The sequence below is a fragment of the Procambarus clarkii genome, chromosome 46, assembly GCF_040958095.1.
Source record: "Procambarus clarkii isolate CNS0578487 chromosome 46, FALCON_Pclarkii_2.0, whole genome shotgun sequence".
NCBI classification, from domain to species: domain Eukaryota; kingdom Metazoa; phylum Arthropoda; class Malacostraca; order Decapoda; family Cambaridae; genus Procambarus; species Procambarus clarkii.
The window spans coordinates 2,549,218-2,577,146 of record NC_091195.1 but is presented as its reverse complement, the minus strand read 5'-3'; the positions used below and the strand labels follow the sequence as shown (position 1 = coordinate 2,577,146).

At 49.8% G+C, this 27,929-nt stretch overlaps 1 protein-coding gene across 1 annotated transcript; it reads right to left on the bottom strand.

The window, feature by feature from the left end:
• Positions 1–213: 213 nt before the first annotated feature.
• Positions 214–26,839, bottom strand: LOC138350615 (uncharacterized). Its single transcript, XM_069301646.1, has 4 exons — positions 26,643–26,839; positions 12,898–16,073; positions 10,544–11,080; positions 214–3,121 (listed from the first exon to the last, which is right to left on the bottom strand). The coding sequence occupies exons 2-4, from the start codon at positions 15,578–15,580 to the stop codon at positions 2,952–2,954; spliced, it is 3,390 nt and encodes a 1,129-aa protein (XP_069157747.1). The 5' UTR covers positions 15,581–16,073; positions 26,643–26,839; the 3' UTR covers positions 214–2,951.
• Positions 26,840–27,929: the final 1,090 nt, after the last annotated feature.

Below are 27,929 nucleotides of genomic sequence, written 5' to 3'. Positions count from 1 at the left end.
AACTAGGTAATGTTGCACTTGAGTGTTGTATCAACATGGTTTATATATACGGTAAACAAGACAGGTCTCAGGCCAGAGTCCTGAGGACCATTGACAACGTTTACCACTCGGATTTGTCTTACTCTGTTTCTGTTGAAAAAGTCATATCATATACCACTAGCAAGTTAATACCTCCAAACAATAGGCCTCAGAGAATGAGTGAAAATACAAGTGTTTAAATTGTTTAAACTTATATGTTGCTTTATTTCAGATAATGCATGTATTTACTTTAATACTTGCAGTACTGAACTATAAAAATCATAGTACAGTACTACTTACTGTATCAAAGGAGGTGTACATATTGCAGTTTCTTTACAAAAGTAATTATACATTTAAGTGTGCAGAAGGACACTTGCTGTATTAAACTACTTGAACAGTAAGCTGCATACTGTATGAAATATCTTGTACAGTACGTTAATTACTGTAATAAAGTAAGTGCCCAAAAACTAGCTACTGTATTAGAGCAAATTTACAAAAGAATACTGATAATACTAAAGAACATATATACAGTAAGCTGCTTAATGCATTATGGTAAATTGCAATAGGCAACTTACTGTATTTAGTTGTACATTAAGCAACTTAAAATATCAAAGATGTATATATGCTCCTGCTTAATCTTGAGGATAATAAGGTTAAGGCAGCCTAAAAGTCAGACAAAAATTCTCAATGCCTAAAATCCTTAATAAAATGTTACAATAACTAAGATCCCTTAACAAATAAAGAGCCAAGACTAATAATAGTGATCCAATAAACAATAGTAAATAAAGTCATATTGATAATAAAGTGTAGAAAATGCTAATATATCAAGTTCATATCAAAAATTATTCATAAAATCAGCAAACAAATGCTTATCTATACCATCCACTACAGACTGGAAGGCAGCTTATCTATACCTTCCACTATATTTATACTATTTCAGTACACATAAGGGGCATAACTGGCCAACCTCTCACAGTGTTCATGACAGAACACTCATGAACACTCGAGATACCTGGATGATCAGGTATCCAGAGGATACCTGATCAACGAGGCTGTGAGTCATATGTCAGGCTGCGAGCAGCGGCGTCCAGTAGCCTGGTTGACCAGTCCAGCAATGAAGAGGCCGGGCCGCGGGGACGCTAAGCCCCGAAACAACCTCAAGGAAGGTATCTCCAGCATACTAAAACTCATTCATACCTCCAGCATACTAAAACATATTCATGCCATCAGCATACCATATCTGTTCATATATCCAGTATAAACAAATTATTTATATCATTAATATAACAAAACCCATCCATACCACTTGCGTACCAAAGTTCATTAATACTACAGCATAAAAACTCATTCTTACAATGGACACAAGAAATTTGTAGACCAGACCACACACTAGAAGGTGAAGGGACGACGACGTTTCGGTCCGTCCTGGACCATTCTCAAGTCGATTGTCACAATCGACTTGAGAATGGTCTGGTCAACATACTTTAGCCACGTTATTGTGACTCATCGTCGACACAAGAGATCCTTTAATCCACCATCATACACATTCATACCACCCACTTGTAGTCTACCAGTTGGTCGATCTGGGGACCATCACCCCTGGTCACCGACCATGTCTCCTGGCTGCTGGTCTGGTCACCGACCATGTCTCCTGGCTGCTGGTCTGGTCACCGACCATGTCTCCTGGCTGCTGGTCTGGTCACCGACCATGTCTCCTGGCTGCTGGTCTGGTCACCGACCATGTCTCCTGGCTGCTGGTCTGGTCACCGACCATGTCTCCTGGCTGCTGGTCTCGTCACCGACCATGTCTCCTGGCTGCTGGTCTGGTCTCCGACCATGTCTCCTGGCTGCTGCTCTGGTCATCCAGGCTGTTAGACACGTCTGCTCACAGCCTAAAGTCACAGCCCGGTTGATCAAGTAACCTTTGGATATATTTATCATACAACCAACACACAAAAACTTACACAAACCACAAACATACACAAGGTCTTGTTGTATGTCTTACTAAACCCAACTTGTGATAAAACTTTGATAAACCCGTCAGTGGTAAGAGTTCCAGCGAGGTCCTCGTGTGTAGGAGGACATTGGTCTCAATGTTATGTACATCTGAAGATTACTGTACATCTACACATGTACATCTGTAGATTACTGTGCATCTACACATGTACATCTGTAGATTACTGTACATCTATACATGTACATCTGTAGATTACTGTGCCTCTACATCAGTAGATTACTGTACATCTGTAGATTACTGTACATCTACACATGTACATCTGTAGGTTACTGTACATCTACACATGTACATCTGTAGATTACTGTACATCTACACGTGTACATCTGTAGATTACTGTGCCTCTACATCAGTAGATTACTGTACATCTGTAGATTACTGTACATCTACACATGTGCATCTGTAGATTACTGTACATCTACACATGTACATCTGTAGATTACTCTACATCTACACAGTACATCTGTAGACTACTGTACATCTACACATGTACATCTGTAGATTACTGTACATCTACACATGTACATCTAATACTTGATGAGATGTAATCATCTCATTGAGAGATGTACATCATAATCATTGTCATATAATGTACATCTACATTGGTCTCGTGAGGCTGGTCTCAACAAATAGCTCCTCGTAGATGTGTCCTTGTACATTATTGGTCTCGTGAGGCTGGTCTCAACAACCAGCTCCTCGTAGATGTGTCCTTGTACATTATTGGTCTCGTGAGGCAGGTCTCAACAACCAGCTCCTCGTAGATGTGTCCTTGTACATTATTGGTCTCGTCAGGCTGGTTTCAACAACCAGCTCCTCGTAGATGTGTACTTGTACATTATTGGTCTCGTGAGGCTGGTCTCAACAACCAGCTCCTCGTAGATGTGTCCTTGTACATTATTGGTCTCGTGAGGCCAACAATCTACCATATTTTAACATTATTAAAATTGTTAAGCGACGCAGCGAGCTCTCGGAGGTACTTCTTGTCCTCACTGTCCACACTGTCTTCACTGTCCTCGATCCTAAACCAAAGTTCATCACCAGTGACGCCCCTCCGATGAAGTCCTCGCAGGAGTCTCTCCCCACTCACGCCTGTAGATGAGAGGAAACACTGAAGCCCACACCTGGCTACTCTCCACACCCATCCCTTAAGGAGGAGGAGGAGGAGGGTAGTGGTGCAGAGGAGGAGGAGGAGGGTAGTAATGCAGAGGAGGAGGAGGGTAGTGGTGCAGAGGAGGAGGACCGTAGTGGTGCAGAGAAGGGGGAGGGTAGTGGTGCAGAGGAGGAGGGTAGTGGTGCAGAGGAGGAGGAGGGGGAGGGAAGTGGCGCAGAGGAGGAGGAGGGTAGTGGTTCAGAGGAGGAGGAGGGTAGTGGTGCGGAGAAGGAGGAGGGTAGTGGTGCAGAGGAGGAGGAGGGTAGTGGTGCAGAGGAGGAAGAGGGTAGTGGTGCAGAGGAGGGGGAGGGTAGTGGTGCAGAGGAGAAGGAGGGGGAGGGTAGTGGCACAGAGGAGAGGGAGGTTAGTGGTGCAGAGGGAGAGGGTAGCGATGCAGAGGAGGGGGATAGTGGTGCAGAGGAGGAGGGTAGTGGTGCAAAGGAGGATGAGGGTAATGGTGCAGAAGAGGAGGGTAGTGGTGCAGAGGAGGAGGAGGGTAGTGGTGCGGAGGAGTAGGAGGGTAGTGGTGCGGAGGAGGAGGAGGGTAGTGGTGCGGAGGAGGATTAGGGTAGTGGTGCAGAGGAGGAGGGGGGTAGTGGTGCAGAGGAGGAGGGGGAGGGTAGTGGCGCAGAGGAGGAGAGGGAGGGTAGTGGTGCAGAGGAGGAGGAGGGTAGTGGTGCAGAGGAGGAGGAGGGTAGTGGTGCAGAGGAGGAGGATAGTGGCGCAGAGGAGGAGGAGGGTGTTGGTGCAGAGGAGGAGGATAGTGGCGCAGAGGAGGAAGAGGGTATTGGTGCAGAGGAGGAGGATAGTGGTGCAGAGGAGGAGGAGGGTAGTGGTGCAGAGGAGGAGGAGGGTAGTGGTGCAGAGGAGGAGGAGGGTAGTGGTGCAGAGGAGGGGGAGGTTAGTGGTGCAGAGGAAGAGGGTAGCGATGCAGAGGAGGGGGGTAGTGGTGCAGAGGAGGAGGAGGGTAGTGGTGCAAAGGAGGAGGAGGGTAGTGGTGCAGAGGAGGAGGAGGGTATTGGTGCAGAGGAGGAGGATAGTGGTGCAGAGGAGGAGGAGGGTAGTGGTGCAGAGGAGGAGGAGGGTAGTGGTGCAAAGGAGGAAGAGGGTAATGGTGCAGAAGAGGAGGGTAGTGGTACGGAGGAGTAGGAGGGTAGTGGTGCGGAGGAGGAGGAGGGTAGTGGTGCGGAGGAGGATTAGGGTAGTGGTGCAGAGGAGCAGGGGGAGGGTAGTGGCGTAGAGGAGGAGGAGGAGGGTAGTATGGAAGAGGAGTAGGGGGAGGGTAGTGGTGCAGAAGTGAAGGAGGGTATTGGTGCAGAGGAGGAGGAGGGTAGTGGTGCAGAGGAGGAGGAGGGTAGTGGTGCAGAGGAGGATGAGGGTAGTGGTGCAGAGGACGAGGTTAGTGGTGCAGAGGAAGAGAAGGAGGGTAGTGGTGCAGAGGAGGAGGAAGAGGTTAGTGGTGCAGAACAGGAGGAGGAGGAGGGTAGTGGTGCAGAGTAGGAGGAAGGTAGTTGTGCAGAGGAGGAGGGTAGTGGTGCAGAGGACGAGGAGGGTAGTGGTGCAGATTAGGAGGGTAGTGGTGCAGAGGAGGAGGAGGGTAGTGGTGCAGAGGAGGATGAGGGTAGTGGTGCAGCGGAGGAGGAGGAGGGTAGTTGTGCAGAGGAGGATGAGGGTAGTGGTGCAGAGGAGGAGGAGGGTAGAGGTGCAGAGTAGGAAGAGGGTAGTGGTGCAGAGGAGGAGGAGGGTGGTGGTGAAGAGGAGGAGGAGGGTAGTGGTGCAGAGAAGGAGGAGGGTAGTGGTGCAGAGAAGGGGGAGGGTAGTGGTGAAGAGGAGGAGGAGGGTAGTGGTGCAGAGGAGGAGGGGGAGGGTAGTAGCGCAGAGGAGGAGGAGGGTAGGGGTGCAGAGTAGGGGGGGGTAGTGGTGCAGAGGAGGATGAGGGTGGTGGTGAAGAGGAGGAGGAGGGTAGTGGTGCAGAGAAGGAGGAGGGTAGTGGTGCAGAGTAGGGGGAGGGTAGTGGTGAAGAGGAGGAGGAGGGTAGTGGTGCAGAGGAGGAGGGGGAGGGTAGTTGCGCAGAGGAGGAGGAGGGAAGTGGTGCAGAGGAGGAGGAGGGTAGTGGTGCAGAGGAGGATGAGGGTAGTGGTGAAGAGGAGGAGGAGGGTAGTGGTGCAGAGAAGGAGGAGGGTAGTGGTGCAGAGGAGGAGGAGGGTAGTGGTGCAGAGGAGGAGGAGGAGGGTAGTGGTGCAGAGGAAGAGGGTAGTGGTGCAGAGGAAGAGGAGGAGGGTAGTGGTGCAGTGGAGGAGGAGGGTAGTGGTGCAGAGGAGGAGGGTAGTGGTGCAGAGGAGGAGGAGGAGGGTAGTGGTGCAGTGGAGGAGGAGGGTAGTGGTGCAGAGGAGGAGGGTAGTGGTGCAGAGTAGGAGGAGGCTACTGGTGCAGAGGAGGAGGAGGGTAGTGGTGCAGAGGAGGAGGAGGGTAGTGGTGCAGAGGAGGGTAATGGTGCAGAGTAGGAGGAGGCTAGTGGTGCAGAGGAGGAGGAGGAGGGTAGTGGTGCAGAGGAGGAGAGTTGTGGTGCAGAGGACGGGGAGGGTAGTGATGCAGAGGAGTATTGTTGTGGTGCCGAGGAGGAGGAGGGTAGTGGTGCAGAGGAGGAGGGTAGTGGTGCAGAGAAGGAGGAGGGTAGTGGTGCAGAGGAGGAGGAGGGTAGTGGTGCAGATGAGGAGGAGGGTAGTGGTGCAGAGGAGGGGGAGGGTAGTGGTGCAGAGGAGAAGGAGGGGTAGGGTAGTGGCGCAGAGGAGGGGGAGGTTAGTGGTGCAGAGGAAGAGGGTAGCGATGCAGAGGAGGGGGGTAGTGGTGCAGAGGAGGAGGGTAGTGGTGCAAAGGAGGATGAGGGTAATGGTGCAGAAGAGGAGGGTAGTGGTGCAGAGGAGGAGGAGGGTAGTGGTGCGGAGGAGTAGGAGGGTAGTGGTGCGGAGGAGGAGGAGGGTAGGGGTGCGGAGGAGGATTAGGGTAGTGGTGCAGAGGAGGAGGGGGGTAGTGGTGCAAAGGAGGAGGGGGAGGGTAGTGGCGCAGAGGAGGAGGGGGAGGGTAGTGGTGCAGAGGAGGAGGAGGGTAGTGGTGCAGAGGAGGAGGAGGGTAGTGGTGCAGAAGAGGAGGATAGTGGCGCAGAGGAGGAGGAGGGTGTTGGTGCAGAGGAGGAGGAAAGTGGTGCAGAGGAGGAGGAGGGTAGTGGTGCAGAGGAGGAGGAGGAGGGTAGTGGTGCAGAGGAGGAGGATAGTGGCGCAGAGGAGGGGGAGGTTAGTGGTGCAGAGGAAGAGGGTAGCGATGCAGAGGAGGGGGGTAGTGGTGCAGAGGAGGAGGAGGGTAGTGGTGCAAAGGAGGAGGAGGGTATTGGTGCAGAGGAGGAGGATAGTGGTGCAGAGGAGGAGGAGGGTAGTGGTGCAGAGGAGGAGGAGGGTAGTGGTGCAGAGGAGGAGGAGGGTAATGGTGCAGAAGAGGAGGGTAATGGTACGGAGGAGTAGGAGGGTAGTGGTGCGGAGGAGGAGGAGGGTAGTGGTGCGGAGGAGGATTAGGGTAGTGGTGCAGAGGAGCAGGGGGAGGGTAGTGGCGCAGAGGAGGAGGAGGAGGGTAGTATGGAAGAGGAGGAGGGGGAGGGTAGTGGTGCAGAAGTGGAGGAGGGTATTGGTGCAGAGGAGGAGGAGGGTAGTGGTGCAGAGGAGGAGGAGGGTAGTGGTGCAGAGGAGGATGAGGGTAGTGGTGCAGAGGACGAGGTTAGTGGTGCAGAGGAAGAGAAGGAGGGTAGTGGTGCAGAGGAGGAAGAGGTTAGTGGTGCAGAGTAGGAGGAAGGTAGTGGTGCAGAGGAGGAGGGTAGTGGTGCAGAGGAGTAGGAGGGTAGTGGTGCAGATTAGGAGGGTAGTGGTGTAGAGGAGGAGGAGGGTAGTGGTGCAGAGGAGGATAAGGGTAGTGGTGCAGCGGAGGAGGAGGAGGGCAGTTGTGCAGAGGAGGATGAGGGTAGTGGTGTAGAGGAGGAGGAGGGTAGAGGTGCAGAGTAGGAGGAGGGTAGTGGTGCAGAGGAGGAGGAGGGTAGTAATGCAAAGGAGGAGGGAGAGGGTAGGGGTGCAGAGGAGGAGGAGGGTAGTGGTGCAGAGGAGGAGGAGGAGGGTAGTGGTGCAGAGGAAGAGGAGGGTAGTGGTGCAGAGGAGGAGGAGGAGGGTAGTGGTGCAGAGGAAGAGGGTAGTAGTTCAGAGGAGGATGAGGGTAGTGGTGCAGAAAAGGAGGAGGAGGAGGGTAGTAGTGCAGAGAAGGAGGAGGGTAGTGGTGCAGAGGAGGAGGAGGGTAGTGGTGCAGAGGAGGAGGAGGAGGGTAGTGGTGCAGAGGAAGAGGGTAGTAGTTCAGAGGAGGATGAGGGTAGTGGTGCAGAAAAGGAGGAGGAGGAGGGTAGTGGTGCAGAGAAGGAGGGTAGTGGTGCAGAGGAGGAGGAGGAGGGTAGTGGTGCAGAGGAGGAGGAGGGTAGTGGTGCAGAGGAGGAGGGTAGTGGTGCAGAGTAGGAGGAGGCTACTGTTGCAGAGGAGGAGGAGGGTAGTGGTGCAGAGGAGGGTAGTGGTGCAGAGTAGGAGGAGGCTAGTGGTGCAGAGGAGGAGGAGGAGGGTAGTGGTGCAGAGGAGGAGAGTTGTGGTGCAGAGGACGGGGAGGGTAGTGATGCAGAGGAGTATTGTTGTGGTGCCGAGGAGGAGGAGGGTAGTGGTGCAGAGGAGGAGGGTAGTGGTGCAGAGGAGGAGGGTAGTGGTGCAGAGAAGGAGGGTAGTGTTGCAGAGGAGGACGGGAGGAAGGTGGTGGTGTAAAGGAGGAGGAGGGTAGTGGTGCAGAGGAGAAGGAGGAGGAGGGTAGTGGTGCAGAGGAGGAGGGTAATGGTGCAGAGGAGGAGGTAGTGGTGTAGAGGACGAGGAGTGTAGTGGAGCAGAGGAGGAGGGTAGTGATGCAGAAGTCGAGGAGGGTAGTGGTGCAGAGGTGGAGGAGGATAGTGGTGCAGAGGAGGAGGAGGGTAGTGGTGCAGAGGAGGAGGAGGGTAGTTGTGCAGAGGAGGAGGAGGGTAGTGGTGCAGAGGAGGAGGGTAGTGGTGTAGAGGAGGAAGAGGAGGAGGAGGGTAGTGGCGCAGAGGGTAAGGAGGGTAGTAGTGCAGAGGAGGAAGAGGAGGAGGGTAGTGGTGCAGAGGAGGAGGGTAGTGGTGTAGAGGAGGAGGAGGAGGAGGAGGGTAGTGGTGCAGAAGAGGAGGAGAGTAGTATTGCAGAGGAGGAAGAGGAGGAGGGTAGTGCTGCAGAGGAGGAGGGGGAGTGTAGTAGTGCAGTGGAGGAGGAGGGTAGTGGTTCAGAGGAGGAAGAGGGTAGTGGTGCAGAGGAGGATGAGGGTAGTGGTGAAGAGGAGGAGGAGGGTAGTAGTGCAGAGGAGGAGAAGGGTAGTGGTGCAGAGGAGGGGGAGGGTAGTGGTGCAGAGGAGGAGGAGGAGGGTAGTGGTGCAGAGGAGGAGGAGGGTAGTGGTGCCGAGGAGGAGAAGGGTGTGGTGCAGAGGAGGAGGGGAAGGGTAGAGGCGCAGAGGAGGGGGAGGGTAGTGGTGCAGAGTAGGAGGAGGGTAGTTGTGCAGAGGAGCAGGAGGGTAGTGGTGCAGAGGAGGAGGAGGGTAGTGGTGCAGAGGAGGAGGAGGGTAGTGGTGCAGAGGAGGAGGAGGAGCAGGGTAGTGCTGCAGAGGAGGAGGGTAGTGTTGTAGAAGAGAAGTAGAGTAGTGGTGCTGAGAAGGATGAGGGTTGTGGTGCAGAGGAGGAGGAGGGTAGTGGTGCAGAGGAGGAGGAGGGTAGTGGTGCAGAAGAGGAGGAGGGTAGTTGTGCAGAGGAGGAGGAGGGTAGTGGTGCAGAGGAGGAGGGTAGTGGTGTAGAGGAGGAGGAGGAGGAGGGTAGTGGCGCAGAGGGTAAGGAGGGTAGTAGTGCAGAGGAAGAGAAGGAGAGTAGTGGTGCAGAGGAGGAGGAGGGTAGTGGAGCAGAGCCAGATACCATAAACCACCACAACCTCAACCACCATTAACAATAACCATTACTATCACTAATCACAACCATCAGCCACCACAATTACCAACCACAGCAATCAACCACCACTACCACCAACCACAACTATTAACCACCACTAGAACCAACCACTACCACCAACAATAAACATCACCCACCACTGCCACCAACCACAACCTACCACCACAGCCACCAACCACAACCCAGCAACAATTCCACCACCACTACCATGGATTCTCCATTAAGTGAAAGTAATGAATAAAATATTTTTAACCTAACTTTTATTATGCTTCAGTTTTATTTCTAGTATATGTAAAAATATGTTTTTAATATATTTCTAATTTTTTTATATATATTCCATCAATCAGGAAAACGATTTTTATGCAACATTTAAGGTTGCGACACGGTCTCAAAATTGTTTAGCCAAAGTTGTGCAGTAAGTTGTGGCAACTTATTCACAACCACACAATAACGTAGCTAATACATGAAAACAAACGTTGTCACACCTGGCTACTCTCCCCACCCACACCTGCAGAAGAAACGCCACCCCAGCATATTCTCCTCATCCAAACCTGCATCTCACAGTAAATACTGAATTCTACAGCTGGGACCACTGCCAGCGCCCACTTGTAGATGAGACGGAACAGTAAACCAACACCTGTCTTCTTCACACCTGACTACTTTCCCCACTCACACCTGAAGATGAGAGGGAAAACTGGAGCATACACCTGGTAACTCTCCACCCCACACTTGCACATGAGAGGGGGACACTGATGCCTACACTTGCTACTCTCCCTCCCCACACCTGCAGATGGGAAGGAACACGGAAGCCCACACCTGGCTACTCTCCCGACCTACACCTGTAGATGAGAGGAAACATGGAAGCCCACACCTGGCTACTCTCCCTCCCCACACCTGCACATGAGAGGGAACACTAAAGCCCACACCTGGCTACTCTCCCGACCCACACCTGCACATGAGAGGGAGCACTAAAGCCCACACCTGGCTACTCTCCCCACCCACACCTGTCTATGTCACACACTCATGCCAAAGAAAACTTATATCAAGTAAATCTAGCTTGTATTAAGCAAGACAATGTTGGGCTAAATATTGATCAGTGTTATCTTATAAGCAGTGAAGCTTGCTTAATGAATATTCTTGGTCGCTAAACGGTGCTCAAAGTTACTCAAGAAGCCTTATAAGTTCTCTAATTTATGACTTTTAATGTAAAAATATTTTTGAAACCACTGAAAGCACTGTGAATTAAACAACTGAGTTACAGATATTCACGTGTTAAAATGTCGTCAATACGTACTGGTGAAACGCGTGTGACGGAAGTGCAGGTCACTATACCGTCCTCTTGAGGGAGGACACAGCTGAGCCACCAGGTGGCAGCACCAGTCTATGGCGGGGTCGTCATCAGTGAGGTCCCAGTTGATGAACAGGCGGAGCGTCCTTCCCTGGTACGGCAGAGTGTCCAGGGTGTCCGGGTCCACGTAGCCCGTGGCGCCCAGGGTGTCCGGGTCCACGTAGCCCGTGGCGTCCAGGGTGTCCGGGTTCACGTAGCTCGTGGCGTCCAGGGTGTCCGGGTCCACGTAGCCCGTGGCGCCCAGGGTGTCCGGGTCCACGTAGCCCGTGGCGTCCAGGGTGTCCGGGTTCACGTAGCCCGTGGCGTCCAGGGTGTCCGGGTCCACGTAGCCCGTGGCGTCCAGGGTGTCCGGGTCCACGTAGCCCGTGGCGTCCAGGGTGTCCGGGTCCACGTAGCCCGTGGCGTCCAGGGTGTCCGGGTCCACGTAGCCCGTGGCGTCCAGGGTGTCCGGGTCCACGTAGCCCGTGGCTTCCAGGATAATGACTGAAGACATACACTGAGATACAGTCACTGTCGTTACTGGTATGTTCTAAGATATAACAAGAAGACATACTGAGCCATCCACTCACCTTACTGCTGGGTTTATTACCTGATGACAAGTCCGTATTTTGGACAGCATTAATAGCATCTAAACTATGTATTAATAGCTTTTAAAAGCCACGGTCAAGGTCATCTGTATCAATGATCACAGTCAAGGTCATCTGTATCAATTGTCAAGGTCACAGTCAAGGTTACCTGTATCAATTGTCAAGTTTATCTGTATCAATGGTCAAGGTCATCTGTGTCATGGTCAAGGTCACAGTCATGGTCATCTTTATCAATGGTCAAGGTCTCATTAGAAGGTCATATAAACTAAGTCAAGGTCACAGTGAAAGGTCATCTGGACCAAGTATCAAGGTCACAGGGATAGATGGGTCACCTGAATTAATTATCAAAGTTACAGAAGGTCTAATTAACCAAGGGATCAAGGTCACAGTGAAAGGTCATCTTAAACAGGAATTAGGTCACAGTGAAAGGTCATCTTAAACAGGAATTAGGTCACAGTGAAAGGTCATCTTAAACAGGAATTAGGTCACAGTGAAAGGTCATCTTGGACAGGAATTAGGTCACAGTGAAAGGTCATCTTAAACAGGAATTAGGTCACAGTGAAAGGTCATCTTGGACAGGAATTAGGTCACAGTGAAAGGTCATCTTAAACAGGAATTAGGTCACAGTGAAAGGTCATCTTGGACAGGAATTAGGTCACAGTGAGAGGTCATCTTGAACAGGAATTAGGTCACAGTGAAAGGTCATCTTGAACAGGAATTAGGTCACAGTGAAAGGTCATCTTAAACAGGAATTAGGTCACAGTGAAAGGTCATCTTGAACAGGAATTAGGTCACTGTGAAAGGTCATCTTGAACAGGAATTAGGTCACAGTGAAAGGTCATCCTGAACAGGAATTAGGTCACAGTGAAAGGTCATCTTGAACAGGAATTAGGTCACAGTGAAAGGAGATCTGTACCACGAGTCAAAGTCAAAGTGGTAAGTCATCTGAACCAAAAGTTTGGCGTCGCTAAATACTTCATGAAATTATTTATGAACAAGAATATATACAGCAGCGGAATGTTTCGAAAATTTATTATTCATGGAATAGTCGCCCTTAATAAGTCTATATTTGTAATCAAAGTAGAAGGTTTGTCACCCTTAAGGTGACTATATTTGTAAACAATATAAGGTGTTTGTCACCCTTAAGGTGACTATATTTGTAAACAATATAAGGTGTTTGTCACCCTTAAGGTGACTATATTTGTAAACAATATCAGGTGTTTGTCGTCCATAAGATGAATATATTTGTAAACTATATAAGGTGTTTGTCTCCCTTATGGTGTTATGTTTGTAAACAATATAAGGTGTTTGTCACCCTTAAGGTGACTATATTTGTAAACAATATAAGGTGTTTGTCACCCTTAAGGTGACTATATTTGTAAACAATATCAGGTGTTTGTCGTCCATAGGATGAATATATTTGTAAACTATATAAGGTGTTTGTCTCCCTTATGGTGTTATGTTTGTAAACAATATAAGGTGTTTGTCACCCTTAAGGTGACTATATTTGTAAACTATATAAGGTGTTTGTCTCCCTTAAGGTGATTATGTTTGTAAACAATATAAGGAATCTTTCGTCTATAAGGTTGTAAACATATATGTAAACAATGTAAATCTGAATTACTATATTAAACATGACGAATGAAGCCCTTTGCGTAATTTTGGTATTAATAAATAACCCTAAAAATTATGGTGGAAAATATGAATATTTACCAAGATTCTGCAGGTGAGGAAGGTGAGGCAGGTGACGGATGAGGACGGGCAGTTGGTGTAGTGTGAGGTACAGGGTGAGGCTCTTGAGGGTGTGAGGCAGGAGGGGTATGGCTGCCTCAGACAAGCGACCATCAAACTCCTCTAAGGTACACTTACTGCCGGGGGCTGTCAGCCTCTCCAAACATTGTTTTGTTATATCACTTGTCTCTTTGCTGTCTAAACTATAGTAAAGATCTAAGGTTATGGTTACCTTCATTTTTGCCAGCACAGACAGTGCAAAGTTGTCTGATCCATCCCACTTTAGTTGGGATGGATCGTATATGTTTAGGTAAATGTTCTTAGGTGTCTCCTTCTTAAGAACAAGCGGCAGGACAACACACGAGTCAACACTAAATATTGTCCACCTGTGTTCTGTACGCTGCTTCTCACACACGGCTTGGATGACGTGCTCACTCCCGCGGGACTCTGCTACATGCTTCAACAGCTCGTCAGTCGTATATGTAACCATCTTGCACAGGTCAATTATGTGAGTAATGAACTTGTGCTCTAATCCCCGGGCACACAGCACCCCGGTAGTGCTGACTAAAATGTTCTCCCATCTGGGGCACTCCACAAGCTCTTCCTCCACGTCGCTAATATCAAACTTTGACCTTCTCAGGTGATCTCCCAAGGAGCGTTTTTCCTTACGTACAACATCCTCCAAGAGGTCAATGATTATAGAGCTTTCCCCTGACACACGGTGTGATGCTGGATCACCTCGGTCTTGCTCAGCCTTCAACAAGAGATCGACCAGCCTCCTACTGGCACAATACTCCTGGTACCTGGCGTGAAAATAGCCAAACACCCACACCACACTGAGGCCCCGACGGTAGCTGGTTCTTGAGAAATAGTTGGACAAGACCTCCTCCTGCGGCAGTCCCAGAGTGTCACACTTCTCCCTAATCTCCGCTTCCGTCTCCGGCCAAAGGTCGTACTCCTGCCTCTGGATCCCTCTTAAACTAATCTCTTCAAAGAACAACAGAAACTGGTCACATTTTCCTTTGGGGTTAGCCACATGTTTGTCTGTGAGTCTGGACACCAGTTTACTGGTTATGAAGTCATGAATCTTCTCGTAGACTTGAGTGTTTGTTGTGAGGTTGTTAAATTCTTTTGGAGCCTCGACACACAGCAGCGCCAACAAGGTCAAGGTGAGTGGAGTGTTGAGGTACTCACCCAGGAACTGACTCATCTGCTCCAGCCGCTGGGTAAACCTCCCTGTGATGACACTCCGTTGGCACTCTTCCTCCACCAGCACCTTGATGGTTCTCTCGGCGAACTCCACGCGACGTTCTGGAGTGATGCCCAAGACGAGGATGTTGCAGCGAGGTCTGGTGTGTGGGACGAGCTGTGACAGTTGTTGGTCCCACCCCGGCCGTGTGGTTATCACCAACCTCACATCCTTGCCAGGCAGGTGCAACAGCTCCTTCACCAGCCTTCCTGAATGGTCGTTGACCTCGTCGTAGCCGTCAATCAGGACTAATATATTTAAGCTCAAGATTATCTCCTTAAACAGCTGGAAGTCGGCACCAGAATCACTAAGTGTTTGTTGCAGCAACTGGTGGAGGAGATCATCGAAGGTATTAAGATGTATGTCCCTGCACTGTACATAGAAAACGAGGTTCACAGTGCCCTTGTGACGTATGGCAGCAGGGTCTTCTGCCCACTTCTCGAGGATGAGCTTGAGTAAAGTTGTCTTGCCCATACCACCTTCCCCCGTCAGGAGGACACATTGAAGGACTCTTCCATCCTCTCGTCTCATACTCAAAATGTCTTCATAGTTTATATCCTGACCCTTGGCAGCGTTGGAGGGTCTTGTGCTATCCTGACCCTTGGCTGCATGGGAGGGTCTTGCCCCTATGACGGGATCTTCAAGGAGTCGTAGTCGTGTAAAAGCAAGACTTGGGTTGTAGTTAATGTTGAGGAGGAGCCAGGGTGCGGGAACAATCTGGTACAACAGTTTATACCCGTCAGTTAGCTCCTGCTTGCTCATCTGCTTAACCTCTTCTGTGATGTGGCTTCTGAACATCTTAATCTCCTGGCGGAGCTGAGGCAAGTACGCCACATCTGAGGGATCCAGCGGCTCTCTGACCTTCGCTAGCAGACCACCAATATACTTGGTGACATCTCTGGTCAAGTGGTCCACATCCTGGCTGTTTGTCCCACACCGGACGCCAGCCTCAGCCAGCATCTTAGCCAATAAGCCACTGAGCTCCGTCAGTGTTGACGTAAGATCTTGCACTGACATTTCCACATTATCATGGGCCAACGTGTTTCGGTGTTTCTTCAGCTTGTAAATGAGGTGTTCAAGTGATGGTCCCCGAGGCCCTGGAGTGGTCCACGTGGGGTCATTCATCTCAGCCAGACCACACACACGTTGCAGGAGTTTATACAACAGGGTGATGTCAAAAGTAGCCGCGTCAGAGGAAGCTTCGAGTTTATCCCTCTGGTGATCATCGAAGACACGCCTGTACTGAGCATTGGTGGTCCCCATGTCCTGAGTGAGGTAAGTCACTACTGGGAAGGTGCCCCGGTACGACCACATAAACACACTTGCTAGCGCGTCTCGTCCTGCCTTAGTCACAGCCAGTCCATACCGCAGTCTGTTCACATCTTCCGGTTGGATAACAGGACTCGAGGCCGCCATATTGGGCCGTATGATTTTCACCTCACACAACTGTTGTCAAGTTTCACACAAGCAGTAAATGTCCCACGCTGGTTTTGTTATTATATTATGTTTAAAAACATAACATTGTTTCTCACTGTCGGAGACGGGCAGCTTGTTAGGCTTGTGTAGGCCTTCCTAAGCCAACGACAGACCTTCCTCAGGATGCATCCCTCAACAGTTGACTAATTTCCAGGTTAATGTTTACTGCTAGGTGAACAGAGATATCAGGAGGCTGAGCATCTCACACTGCCAGGGAATCAAACTCGGATCTAATCGGTGATGATCCGACTGCATTAACCATAATACAGTCACTTAATTGACCAAAAATATAAGTGATTTCCAAATAAACCAAATTTTACAAAATGTGTTCACATGTTAATGCAATATTCGGTTCCAGCTTTATTTGTTATTTTCAATTTGTTCTTTAACTAGTTAATTTCTTCTGTCTTTATACTCTTCAGATTTCTGTCATCTGGAAGAACAATTTAACGTTATTAAAACAAGATGTTAGTGTTAAACATTGGGCCAGAAATACATTTTTGAGATCACTAAAACAAATAAAATTCCAAAGTCTGCCTCCTGAATTTTGTTATATTTTATAACTTAAAACTTGTCAATATTTTGACCTAACTCCTGTGATCATTGTGGTGTTGGCTTCTGGTTTAGGTAGAGTAATGGTGCTCATTTTCTCACACAGAAATATACGGTGTAGCATTTAGTAATGTTATCCTCTGCCTTTATCTTGCTCTTGTAAGGACCTATTTAGATTATGCAGTTCAGTTTGGTCAACATACAATATACTGGACATAATTTAACTTGAACCCATAAAGAGAAGAATGACAAAGTTGATCTCAGGAATTAGAAATCTCCCTTATTAAGAGAGATTAAGGAAGCTATGTTTACACATTCTTCGGAAAGTATAGTTGATATTATTGATGTTGTCAAAAGGATGAAAAGTTATATCGAAAGTAGTAATAATAAGTTGTTTACTATATCAACACAAAATAGAACAAGAAATGATAAATCTGTATCAATAAAAAATAATGTCTGCTTCTCTGTCTATGCGAGCTAGAAGACCCTACTCAGGGAGCTAGCCTCACCTAATTTCTAACAGTAATTCCTGCTGGGTATGTGCCCAACAGGGAATGGCATATATGTAGGGAGTACAACTTTAAAGAGTACCAAAGCTACCCCCGTACCACGAACTTTGCTATATCATATTAATTAGGCTTTGAATTATTTATTTATTTTCTTGCAAGGGTTCCCAGCTGAGCTTCTGTGTAGATCGCCCTCTCCCCCTCCGCTCTCTTGTGGACAATATTCACAGTATAATGTTAACAACTTACATGGAGTTTACTACAAGTAAACTTCCGTCCCCTGAGAGTCTCTTATAGGAGCAATGATGGCGGGCCGCGTAGAAGCTCATCATATAAAATGGCCTCCTAGAGGGACATAAAATGGCAACCTAGAAGCCAATAAAGGGGCAGCCTAGAAGCCCCTAAAATAGCGAGCTAGAGGACCCTAAAATGGCCGCCTAGAGGCCCATAAAGGGGCTGCCTAAAGGCCCGTAAAATGGCTGCCTAGTGGCCGGTAAAATGGCCGCCTAGAGGACTAAAAAAGGGCACCCTTGAGGAACATAAAATGGCCGCCTAGAGGCCCTTAAAATGGCCGCTATGAGGCCCATAAAAAGGCCGCCTAGAGGCCCATAAAAAGGCCGCCTAAATGCACATAAAAAGGCCCCCTAGAGGTGCACAAAGGGGCCGCCTGAAGGCACATAAAGAGCCGCCTAGAGGTACATAAAGGGCCGCCTAGAGGCACATAAAGGGCCGCCAAGAGACACATAAAGGGGCCGCCTAGAGGTACGTAAAGGGGCCCGCCTAGAGGTGCATAAAGGAGCCTTCTAGAGGTACATATATACGAGCCGCTTAGAGGTACGTAAAGGGGCCACCTAGAGGTACATAAAGGTGCCGCTTAGAGGTGCATAAAGGAGCCGCCTAGAGGTACATAAAGGGCCGCCTAGAGGCACATAAAGGGCCGCATAGAGGTACATAAAGGAACCGCCTAGAGGTACATAAAGGGCCGCCTAGAGGTACATAAAGGGCCGCATAGAGGTACATAAAGGAGCCGCCTAGAGGAACATAAAGGGCCGCCTAGAGGCACATAAAGGGCCGCCTTGAGGTGCATAAAGGGGCCGCCTAGAGGTACATAAAGAGGCCGCCTAGAGGTACATAAAGAGGCCGCCTTGAGGTGCATAAAGGGGCCGCCTAGAGGTACATAAAGAGGCCACCTAGAGGTACATAAAGGAGCCGCCAAGAGGTACATAAAGGAGCCGCCAAGAGGTACATAATGGGCCACCAAGAGGCACACAAAGGGCCTTCTTGTGGTACATAAAGAACCGCGTAGAGGTACATAAAGGGGCCGCCAAAGGGGAATTCCCTTCCCTTCTTCCCCCTTCCCCCTCTATCCATCCTTCACCTCTCCTTCTCCTGCTGTAGCCCCATCACCCCCCTCCCTTTCTAACCTCCAACTGACAAATATTTCCATTTAATATTTTTTTTTTTTTTTTTTTTTACCAAATTCACTTCCATGTGAAAAACGTTAGTGAATCGACCAGTTTTTTTAGGAGTGTCATTATTGGATTTTATCCCATCTCAGTTAGTGCCGTCTTACTGCATGGGCCAGGGGCCCCCACGAGCATAGGGGCCCCACGAGCATAGGGGGCCCCACGAGCATAGGGGCCCCCTACACTACACTACACAGTGGCCAGCTTCAGGTTCCTCAACACAACAACCTGGTAGTTCACTACACAGTGGCCAGCTTCAGGTTCCTCAACACAACAACCTGGTAGTTCACTACACAGTGACCAGCTTCAGGTTCCTCAATACAACAACCTGGTAGTTCACTACACAGTGGCCAGCTTCAGGTTCCTCAACACAACAACCTGGTAGTTCACTACACAGTGGCCAGCTTCAGGTTCCTCAACACAACAACCTGGTAGTTCAATAACACAGTGGCCAGCTTCAGGTTCCTCAACACAACAACCTGGTAGTTCACTACACAGTGGCCAGCTTCAGGTTCCTCAACACAACACAACAACCTGGTAGTTCACTACACAGTGGCCAGCTTCAGGTTCCTCAACACAACAACCTGGTAGTTCACTACACAGTGGCCAGCTTCAGGTTCCTCAACACAACAACCTGGTAGTTCACTACACAGTGGCCAGCTTCAGGTTCCTCAACACAACAACCTGGTAGTTCACTACACAGTGACCAGCTTCAGGTTCCTCAACACAACAACCTGGTAGTTCACTACACAGTGACCAGCTTCAGGTTCCTCAACACAACAACCTGGTAGTTCACTACACAGTGGCCAGCTTCAGGTTCCTCAACACAACAACCTGGTAGTTCACTACACAGTGGCCAGCTTCAGGTTCCTCAACACAACACAACAACCTGGTAGTTCACTACACAGTGGCCAGCTTCAGGTTCCTCAACACAACAACCTGGTAGTTCACTACACAGTGACCAGCTTCAGGTTCCTCAACACAACAACCTGGTAGTTCACTACACAGTGGCCAGCTTCAGGTTCCTCAACACAACAACCTGGTAGTTCACTACACAGTGGCCAGCTTCAGGTTCCTCAACACAACAACCTGGTAGTTCACTACACAGTGGCCAGCTTCAGGTTCCTCAACACAACAACCTAGTAGTTCACTACACAGTGACCAGCTTCAGGTTCCTCAACACAACAACCTGGTAGTTCACTACACAGTGGCCAGCTTCAGGTTCCTCAACACAACACAACAACCTGGTAGTTCACTACACAGTGGCCAGCTTCAGGTTCCTCAACACAACAACCTGGTAGTTCACTACACAGTGGCCAGCTTCAGGTTCCACAACACAACAACCTGGTAGTTCACTACACAGTTGCCAGCTTCAGGTTCCTCAACACAACAACCTGGTAGTTCACTACACAGTGGCCAGCTTCAGGTTCCACAACACAACAACCTGGTAGTTCACTACACAGTGACCAGCTTCAGGTTCCTCAACACAACAACCTGGTAGTTCACTACACAGTGGCCAGCTTCAGGTTCCTCAACACAACAACCTGGTAGTTCACTACACAGTGGCCAGCTTCAGGTTCCTCAACACAACAACCTGGTAGTTCACTACACAGTGGCCAGCTTCAGGTTCCTCAACACAACAACCTGGTAGTTCACTACACAGTGACCAGCTTCAGGTTCCTCAACACAACACAACAACCTGGTAGTTCACTACACAGTGACCAGCTTCAGGTTCCTCAACACAACAACCTGGTAGTTCACTACACAGTGACCAGCTTCAGGTTCCTCAACACAACACAACAACCTGGTAGTTCACTACACAGTGGCCAGCTTCAGGTTCCTCAACACAACAACCTGGTAGTTCACTACACAGTAGCCAGCTTCAGGTTCCTCAACACAACAACCTGGTAGTTCACTACACAGTGGCCAGCTTCAGGTTCCACAACACAACAACCTGGTAGTTCACTACACAGTGGCCAGCTTCAGGTTCCTCAACACAACAACCTGGTAGTTCACTACACAGTGGCCAGCTTCAGGTTCCACAACACAACAACCTGGTAGTTCACTACACAGTGGCCAGCTTCAGGTTCCTCAACACAACACAACAACCTGGTAGTTCACTACACAGTGGCCAGCTTCAGGTTCCTCAACACAACACAACAACCTGGTAGTTCACTACACAGTAGCCAGCTTCCGGTTCCTCAACACAACACAACAACCCGGTAGTTCACTACACAGTGGCCAGCTTCAGGTTCCACAACACAACACAACAACCTGGTAGTTCACTACACAGTGGCCAGCTTCAGGTTCCTCAACACAACACAACAACCTGGTAGTTCACTACACAGTGGCCAGCTTCAGGTTCCTCAACACAACACAACAACCTGGTAGTTCACTACACAGTGGCCAGCTTCAGGTTCCTCAACACAACACAACAACCTGGTAGTTCACTACACAGTGGCCAGCTTCAGGTTCCTCAACACAACAACCTGGTAGTTCACTACACAGTGGCCAGCTTCAGGTTCCTCAACACAACAACCTGGTAGTTCACTACACAGTGGCCAGCTTCAGGTTCCTCAACACAACAACCTGGTAGTTCACTACACAGTGGCCAGCTTCAGGTTCCTCAACACAACAACCTGGTAGTTCACTACACAGTGGCCAGCTTCAGGTTCCTCAACACAACAACCTGGTAGTTCACTACACAGTGGCCAGCTTCAGGTTCCACAACACAACACAACAACCTGGTAGTTCACTACACAGTGGCCAGCTTCAGGTTCCACAACACAACAACCTGGTAGTTCACTACACAGTGGCCAGCTTCAGGTTCCTCAACACAACACAACAACCTGGTAGTTCACTACACAGTGGCCAGCTTCAGGTTCCTCAACACAACACAACAACCTGGTAGTTAACTACACAGTAGCCAGCTTCCGGTTCCTCAACACAACACAACAACCTGGTAGTTCACTACACAGTGGCCAGCTTCAGGTTCCTCAACACAACAACCCGGTAGTTCACTACACAGTGGCCAGCTTCAGGTTCCTCAACACAACAACCCGGTAGTTCACTACACAGTGGCCAGCTTCAGGTTCCACAACACAACACAACAACCTGGTAGTTCACTACACAGTGGCCAGCTTCAGGTTCCTCAACACAACAACCTGGTAGTTCACTACACAGTGGCCAGCTTCAGGTTCCTCAACACAACAACCCGGTAGTTCACTACACAGTGGCCAGCTTCAGGTTCCTCAACACAACACAACAACCTGGTAGTTCACTACACAGTGGCCAGCTTCAGGTTCCTCAACACAACAACCTGGTAGTTCACTACACAGTGGCCAGCTTCAGGTTCCACAACACAACAACCTGGTAGTTCACTACACAGTGACCAGCTTCAGGTTCCTCAACACAACACAACAACCTGGTAGTTCACTACACAGTGGCCAGCTTCAGGTTCCTCAACACAACAACCTGGTAGTTCACAGCACAGTGACCAGCTTCAGGTTCCTCAACACAACAACCTGGTAGTTCACTACACAGTGACCAGCTTCAGGTTCCTCAACACAACAACCTGGTAGTTCACTACACAGTGGCCAGCTTCAGGTTCCTCAACACAACAACCTGGTAGTTCACTACACAGTGACCAGCTTCAGGTTCCTCAACACAACAACCTGGTAGTTCACTACACAGTGGCCAGCTTCAGGTTCCTCAACACAACACAACAACCTGGTAGTTCACTACACAGTGGCCAGCTTCAGGTTCCTCAACACAACAACCTGGTAGTTCACTACACAGTGACCAGCTTCAGGTTCCTCAACACAACAACCTGGTAGTTCACTACACAGTGGCCAGCTTCAGGTTCCTCAACACAACAACCTGGTAGTTCACTACACAGTGACCAGCTTCAGGTTCCTCAACACAACACAACAACCTGGTAGTTCACTACACAGTGGCCAGCTTCAGGTTCCTCAACACAACAACCTGGTAGTTCACTACACAGTGGCCAGCTTCAGGTTCCTCAACACAACACAACAACCTGGTAGTTCACTACACAGTGACCAGCTTCAGGTTCCTCAACACAACAACCTGGTAGTTCACTACACAGTGACCAGCTTCAGGTTCCTCAACACAACAACCTGGTAGTTCACTACACAGTGACCAGCTTCAGGTTCCTCAACACAACAACCTGGTAGTTCACTACACAGTGGCCAGCTTCAGGTTCCTAAACACAACACAACAACCTGGTAGTTCACTACACAGTGGCCAGCTTCAGGTTCCTCAACACAACAACCTGGTAGTTCACTACACAGTGGCCAGCTTCAGGTTCCTCAACACAACACAACAACCTGGTAGTTCACTACACAGTGGCCAGCTTCAGGTTCCTCAACACAACACAACAACCTGGTAGTTCACTACACAGTGGCCAGCTTCAGGTTCCTCAACACAACAACCTGGTAGTTCACTACACAGTGACCAGCTTCAGGTTCCTCAACACAACAACCTGGTAGTTCACTACACAGTGACCAGCTTCAGGTTCCTCAACACAACAACCTGGTAGTTCACTACACAGTGGCCAGCTTCAGGTTCCTCAACACAACAACCTTGTAGTTCACTACACAGTGGCCAGCTTCAGGTTCCTCAACACAACACAACAACCTGGTAGTTCACTACACAGTGGCCAGCTTCAGGTTCCTCAACACAACAACCTGGTAGTTCACTACACAGTGACCAGCTTCAGGTTCCTCAACACAACAACCTGGTAGTTCACTACACAGTGACCAGCTTCAGGTTCCTCAACACAACAACCTGGTAGTTCACTACACAGTGGCCAGCTTCAGGTTCCTCAACACAACAACCTGGTAGTTCACTACACAGTGGCCAGCTTCAGGTTCCTCAACACAACACAACAACCTGGTAGTTCACTACACAGTGGCCAGCTTCAGGTTCCTCAACACAACACAACAACCTGGTAGTTCACTACACAGTGACCAGCTTCAGGTTCCTCAACACAACACAACAACCTGGTAGTTCACTACACAGTGGTCAGCTTCAGGTTCCTCAACACAACACAACAACCTGGTAGTTCACTACACAGTGGCCAGCTTCAGGTTCCTCAACACAACAACCTGGTAGTTCACTACACAGTGACCAGCTTCAGGTTCCTCAACACAACAACCTGGTAGTTCACTACACAGTGGCCAGCTTCAGGTTCCTCAACACAACAACCTGGTAGTTCACTACACAGTGGCCAGCTTCAGGTTCCTCAACACAACAACCTGGTAGTTCACTACACAGTGGCCAGCTTCAGGTTCCTCAACACAACAACCTGGTAGTTCACTACACAGTGACCAGCTTCAGGTTCCTCAACACAACACAACAACCTGGTAGTTCACTACACAGTGGCCAGCTTCAGGTTCCTCAACACAACAACCTGGTAGTTCACTACACAGTGACCAGCTTCAGGTTCCACAACACAACACAACAACCTGGTAGTTCACTACACAGTGGCCAGCTTCAGGTTCCACAACACAACACAACAACCTGGTAGTTCACTACACAGTGACCAGCTTCAGGTTCCTCAACACAACACAACAACCTGGTAGTTCACTACACAGTGACCAGCTTCAGGTTCCTCAACACAACAACCTGGTAGTTCACTACACAGTGACCAGCTTCAGGTTCCTCAACACAACACAACAACCTGGTAGTTCACTACACAGTGGCCAGCTTCAGGTTCCTCAACACAACACAACAACCTGGTAGTTCACTACACAGTGGCCAGCTTCAGGTTCCTCAACACAACAACCTGGTAGTTCACTACACAGTGACCAGCTTCAGGTTCCTCAACACAACACAACAACCTGGTAGTTCACTACACAGTGGCCAGCTTCAGGTTCCTCAACACAACAACCTGGTAGTTCACTACACAGTGGCCAGCTTCAGGTTCCTCAACACAACACAACACAACAACCTGGTAGTTCACTACACAGTGGCCAGCTTCAGGTTCCTCAACACAACAACCTGGTAGTTCACTACACAGTGACCAGCTTCAGGTTCCACAACACAACAACCTGGTAGTTCACTACACAGTGGCCAGCTTCAGGTTCCTCAACACAACAACCTGGTAGTTCACTACACAGTGGCCAGCTTCAGGTTCCTCAACACAACACAACACAACAACCTGGTAGTTCACTACACAGTGGCCAGCTTCAGGTTCCTCAACACAACAACCTGGTAGTTCACTACACAGTGACCAGCTTCAGGTTCCTCAACACAACACAACAACCTGGTAGTTCACTACACAGTGACCAGCTTCAGGTTCCTCAACACAACACAACAACCTGGTAGTTCACTACACAGTGGCCAGCTTCAGGTTCCTCAACACAACAACCTGGTAGTTCACTACACAGTGACCAGCTTCAGGTTCCTCAACACAACAACCTGGTAGTTCACTACACAGTGGCCAGCTTCAGGTTCCTCAACACAACAACCTGGTAGTTCACTACACAGTGGCCAGCTTCAGGTTCCTCAACACAACACAACAACCTGGTAGTTCACTACACAGTGGCCAGCTTCAGGTTCCTCAACACAACACAACAACCTGGTAGTTCACTACACAGTGGCCAGCTTCAGGTTCCTCAACACAACAACCTGGTAGTTCACTACACAGTGACCAGCTTCAGGTTCCTCAACACAACACAACAACTGGTAGTTCACTACACAGTGGCCAGCTTCAGGATCCTCAACACAACAACCTGGTAGTTCACTACACAGTGGCCAGCTTCAGGTTCCTCAACACAACAACCTGGTAGTTCACTACACAGTGACCAGCTTCAGGTTCCACAACACAACAACCTGGTAGTTCACTACACAGTGGCCAGCTTCAGGTTCCTCAACACAAAAACCTGGTAGTTCACTACACAGTGGCCAGCTTCAGGTTCCTCAACACAACACAACAACCTGGTAGTTCACTACACAGTGGCCAGCTTCAGGTTCCTCAACACAACAACCTGGTAGTTCACTACACAGTGGCCAGCTTCAGGTTCCTCAACACAACAACCTGGTAGTTCACTACACAGTGACCAGCTTCAGGTTCCTCAACACAACAACCTGGTAGTTCACTACACAGTGGCCAGCTTCAGGTTCCTCAACACAACAACCTGGTAGTTCACTACACAGTGGCCAGCTTCAGGTTCCATAACACAACAACCAGGTAGTTCACTACACAGTGGCCAGCTTCAGGTTCCTCAACACAACACAACAACCTGGTAGTTCACTACACAGTGGCCAGCTTCAGGTTCCACAACACAACACAACAACCTGGTAGTTCACTACACAGTGGCCAGCTTCAGGTTCCTCAACACAACACAACAACCTGGTAGTTCACTACACAGTGGCCAGCTTCAGGTTCCACAACACAACACAACAACCTGGTAGTTCACTACACAGTGACCAGCTTCAGGTTCCTCAACACAACACAACAACCTGGTAGTTCACTACACAGTGGCCAGCTTCAGGTTCCTCAACACAACACAACAACCTGGTAGTTCACTACACAGTGGCCAGCTTCAGGTTCCTCAACACAACAACCTGGTAGTTCACTACACAGTGGCCAGCTTCAGGTTCCTCAACACAACACAACAACCTGGTAGTTCACTACACAGTGGCCAGCTTCAGGTTCCTCAACACAACAACCTGGTAGTTCACTACACAGTGGCCAGCTTCAGGTTCCTCAACACAACAACCTGGTAGTTCACTACACAGTGGCCAGCTTCAGGTTCCTCAACACAACAACCTGGTAGTTCACTACACAGTGACCAGCTTCAGGTTCCTCAACACAACACAACAACCTGGTAGTTCACTACACAGTGGCCAGCTTCAGGTTCCACAACACAACACAACAACCTGGTAGTTCACTACACAGTGGCCAGCTTCAGGTTCCTCAACACAACACAACAACCTGGTAGTTCACTACACAGTGGCCAGCTTCAGGTTCCTCAACACAACAACCTGGTAGTTCACTACACAGTGGCCAGCTTCAGGTTCCTCAACACAACAACCTGGTAGTTCACTACACAGTGACCAGCTTCAGGTTCCTCAACACAACAACCTGGTAGTTCACTACACAGTGGCCAGCTTCAGGTTCCTCAACACAACACAACAACCTGGTAGTTCACTACACAGTGGCCAGCTTCAGGTTCCTCAACACAACAACCTGGTAGTTCACTACACAGTGGCCAGCTTCAGGTTCCACAACACAACAACCTGGTAGTTCACTACACAGTGGCCAGCTTCAGGTTCCTCAACACAACAACCTGGTAGTTCACTACACAGTGGCCAGCTTCAGGTTCCTCAACACATCACAACAACCTGGTAGTTCACTACACAGTGGCCAGCTTCAGGTTCCTCAACACAACTCAACAACCTGGTAGTTCACTACACAGTGGCCAGCTTCAGGTTCCTCAACACAACAACCTGGTAGTTCACTACACAGTGGCCAGCTTCAGGTTCCACAACACACTGAGGAACCATCAATAACAACTGGGAAGTGTGGAAGTTCACCACACACACAGATATGAACACATTCGCCAGAGACTGATAACAGTGATAGCGATAATGGCTGATAATGCTGGCTGCATATTACCCACAAGTGCAACATCACGTGTTGTGGAGTTATGACGTTATTATGTATTATATTATATGGGAAATATTTAAAGTTAAAAATATACAAAGTTTTAAATGATATCAGTAAACGTCAGTAGCTTACACGTTCCTTATGGTGAGGACGTGTGTAGGTATGTGTCTTATCAGTCGTGTTGGTGTTTATCTTATCTGTCTCCCACCATGACCAGGGCTCCCACGCTGGGCGCTCCCACAGTGTGTATGTCTCCCACCATGACTAGGGCTCCCACGCTGGGCGCTCCCACAGTGTGTATGTCACCCACCATGACCAGGGCTCCCACGCTGGGCGCTCCCACAGTGTGAACCACCATGACCAGGGTTCCCATGCTGGGCGCTCCCACAGTGTGTATGTCTCCCCCCATGACCAGGTCTCCCACGCTGGGCGCTCCCACAGTGTGTATGTCTCCCACCATGACCAGGGCTCCCACGCTGGGCGCTCCCACAGTGTGTATGTCTCCCACCATGACCAGGGCTCCCACAGTGTGTATGTCTCCCACCATGACCAGGGCTCCCACGCTGGGCGCTCCCACAGTGTGTAGGTCTCCCACCATGACCAGCGCTCCCACGCTGGGCGCTCCCACAGTGTGTATGTCTCCCCCCATGACCAGGGCTCCCACAGTGTGTATGTCTCCCACCATGACCAGGGCTCCCACGCTGGGCGCTCCCACAGTGTGTATGTGTCCCGCCATGACCAGGGCTCCCACGCTGGGCGCTCCCACAGTGTGTATGTCTCCCACCATGACCAGGGCTCCCACAGTGATTATGTCTCCCACCATGACCAGGGCTCCCACGCTGGGCGCTCCCACAGTGTGTATGTCTCCCACCATGACCAGGGCTCCCACAGTGTGTATGTCTCCCACCATGACCAGGGCTCCCACAGTGTGTATGTCTCCCACCATGACCAGGGCTCCCACAGTGTGTATGTCTCCCCCCATGACCAGGGCTCCCACGCTGGGCGCTCCCACAGTGTGTATGTCTCCCCCCATGACCAGGGCTCCCACGCTGGGCGCTCCCACAGTGTGTATGTCTCCCACCATGACCAGGACTCCCACAGTGTGTATGTCTCCCACCATGACCAGG

Coding starts and splice junctions, on each gene's coding strand:
- LOC138350615 (XM_069301646.1), bottom strand. CDS start 15,580: ATGGCGGCCTCGAGTCCTGTTATCCAACCGGAAGATGTGAACAGACTG. Junction 11,081..12,897: donor TCCTCACCTGCAGAATCTTG/GTAAATATTCAT, acceptor GTATGTCTTCAG/TCATTATCCTGGAAGCCACG. Junction 3,122..10,543: donor CCGTCACACGCGTTTCACCA/GTACGTATTGAC, acceptor TCTCATCTACAG/GCGTGAGTGGGGAGAGACTC.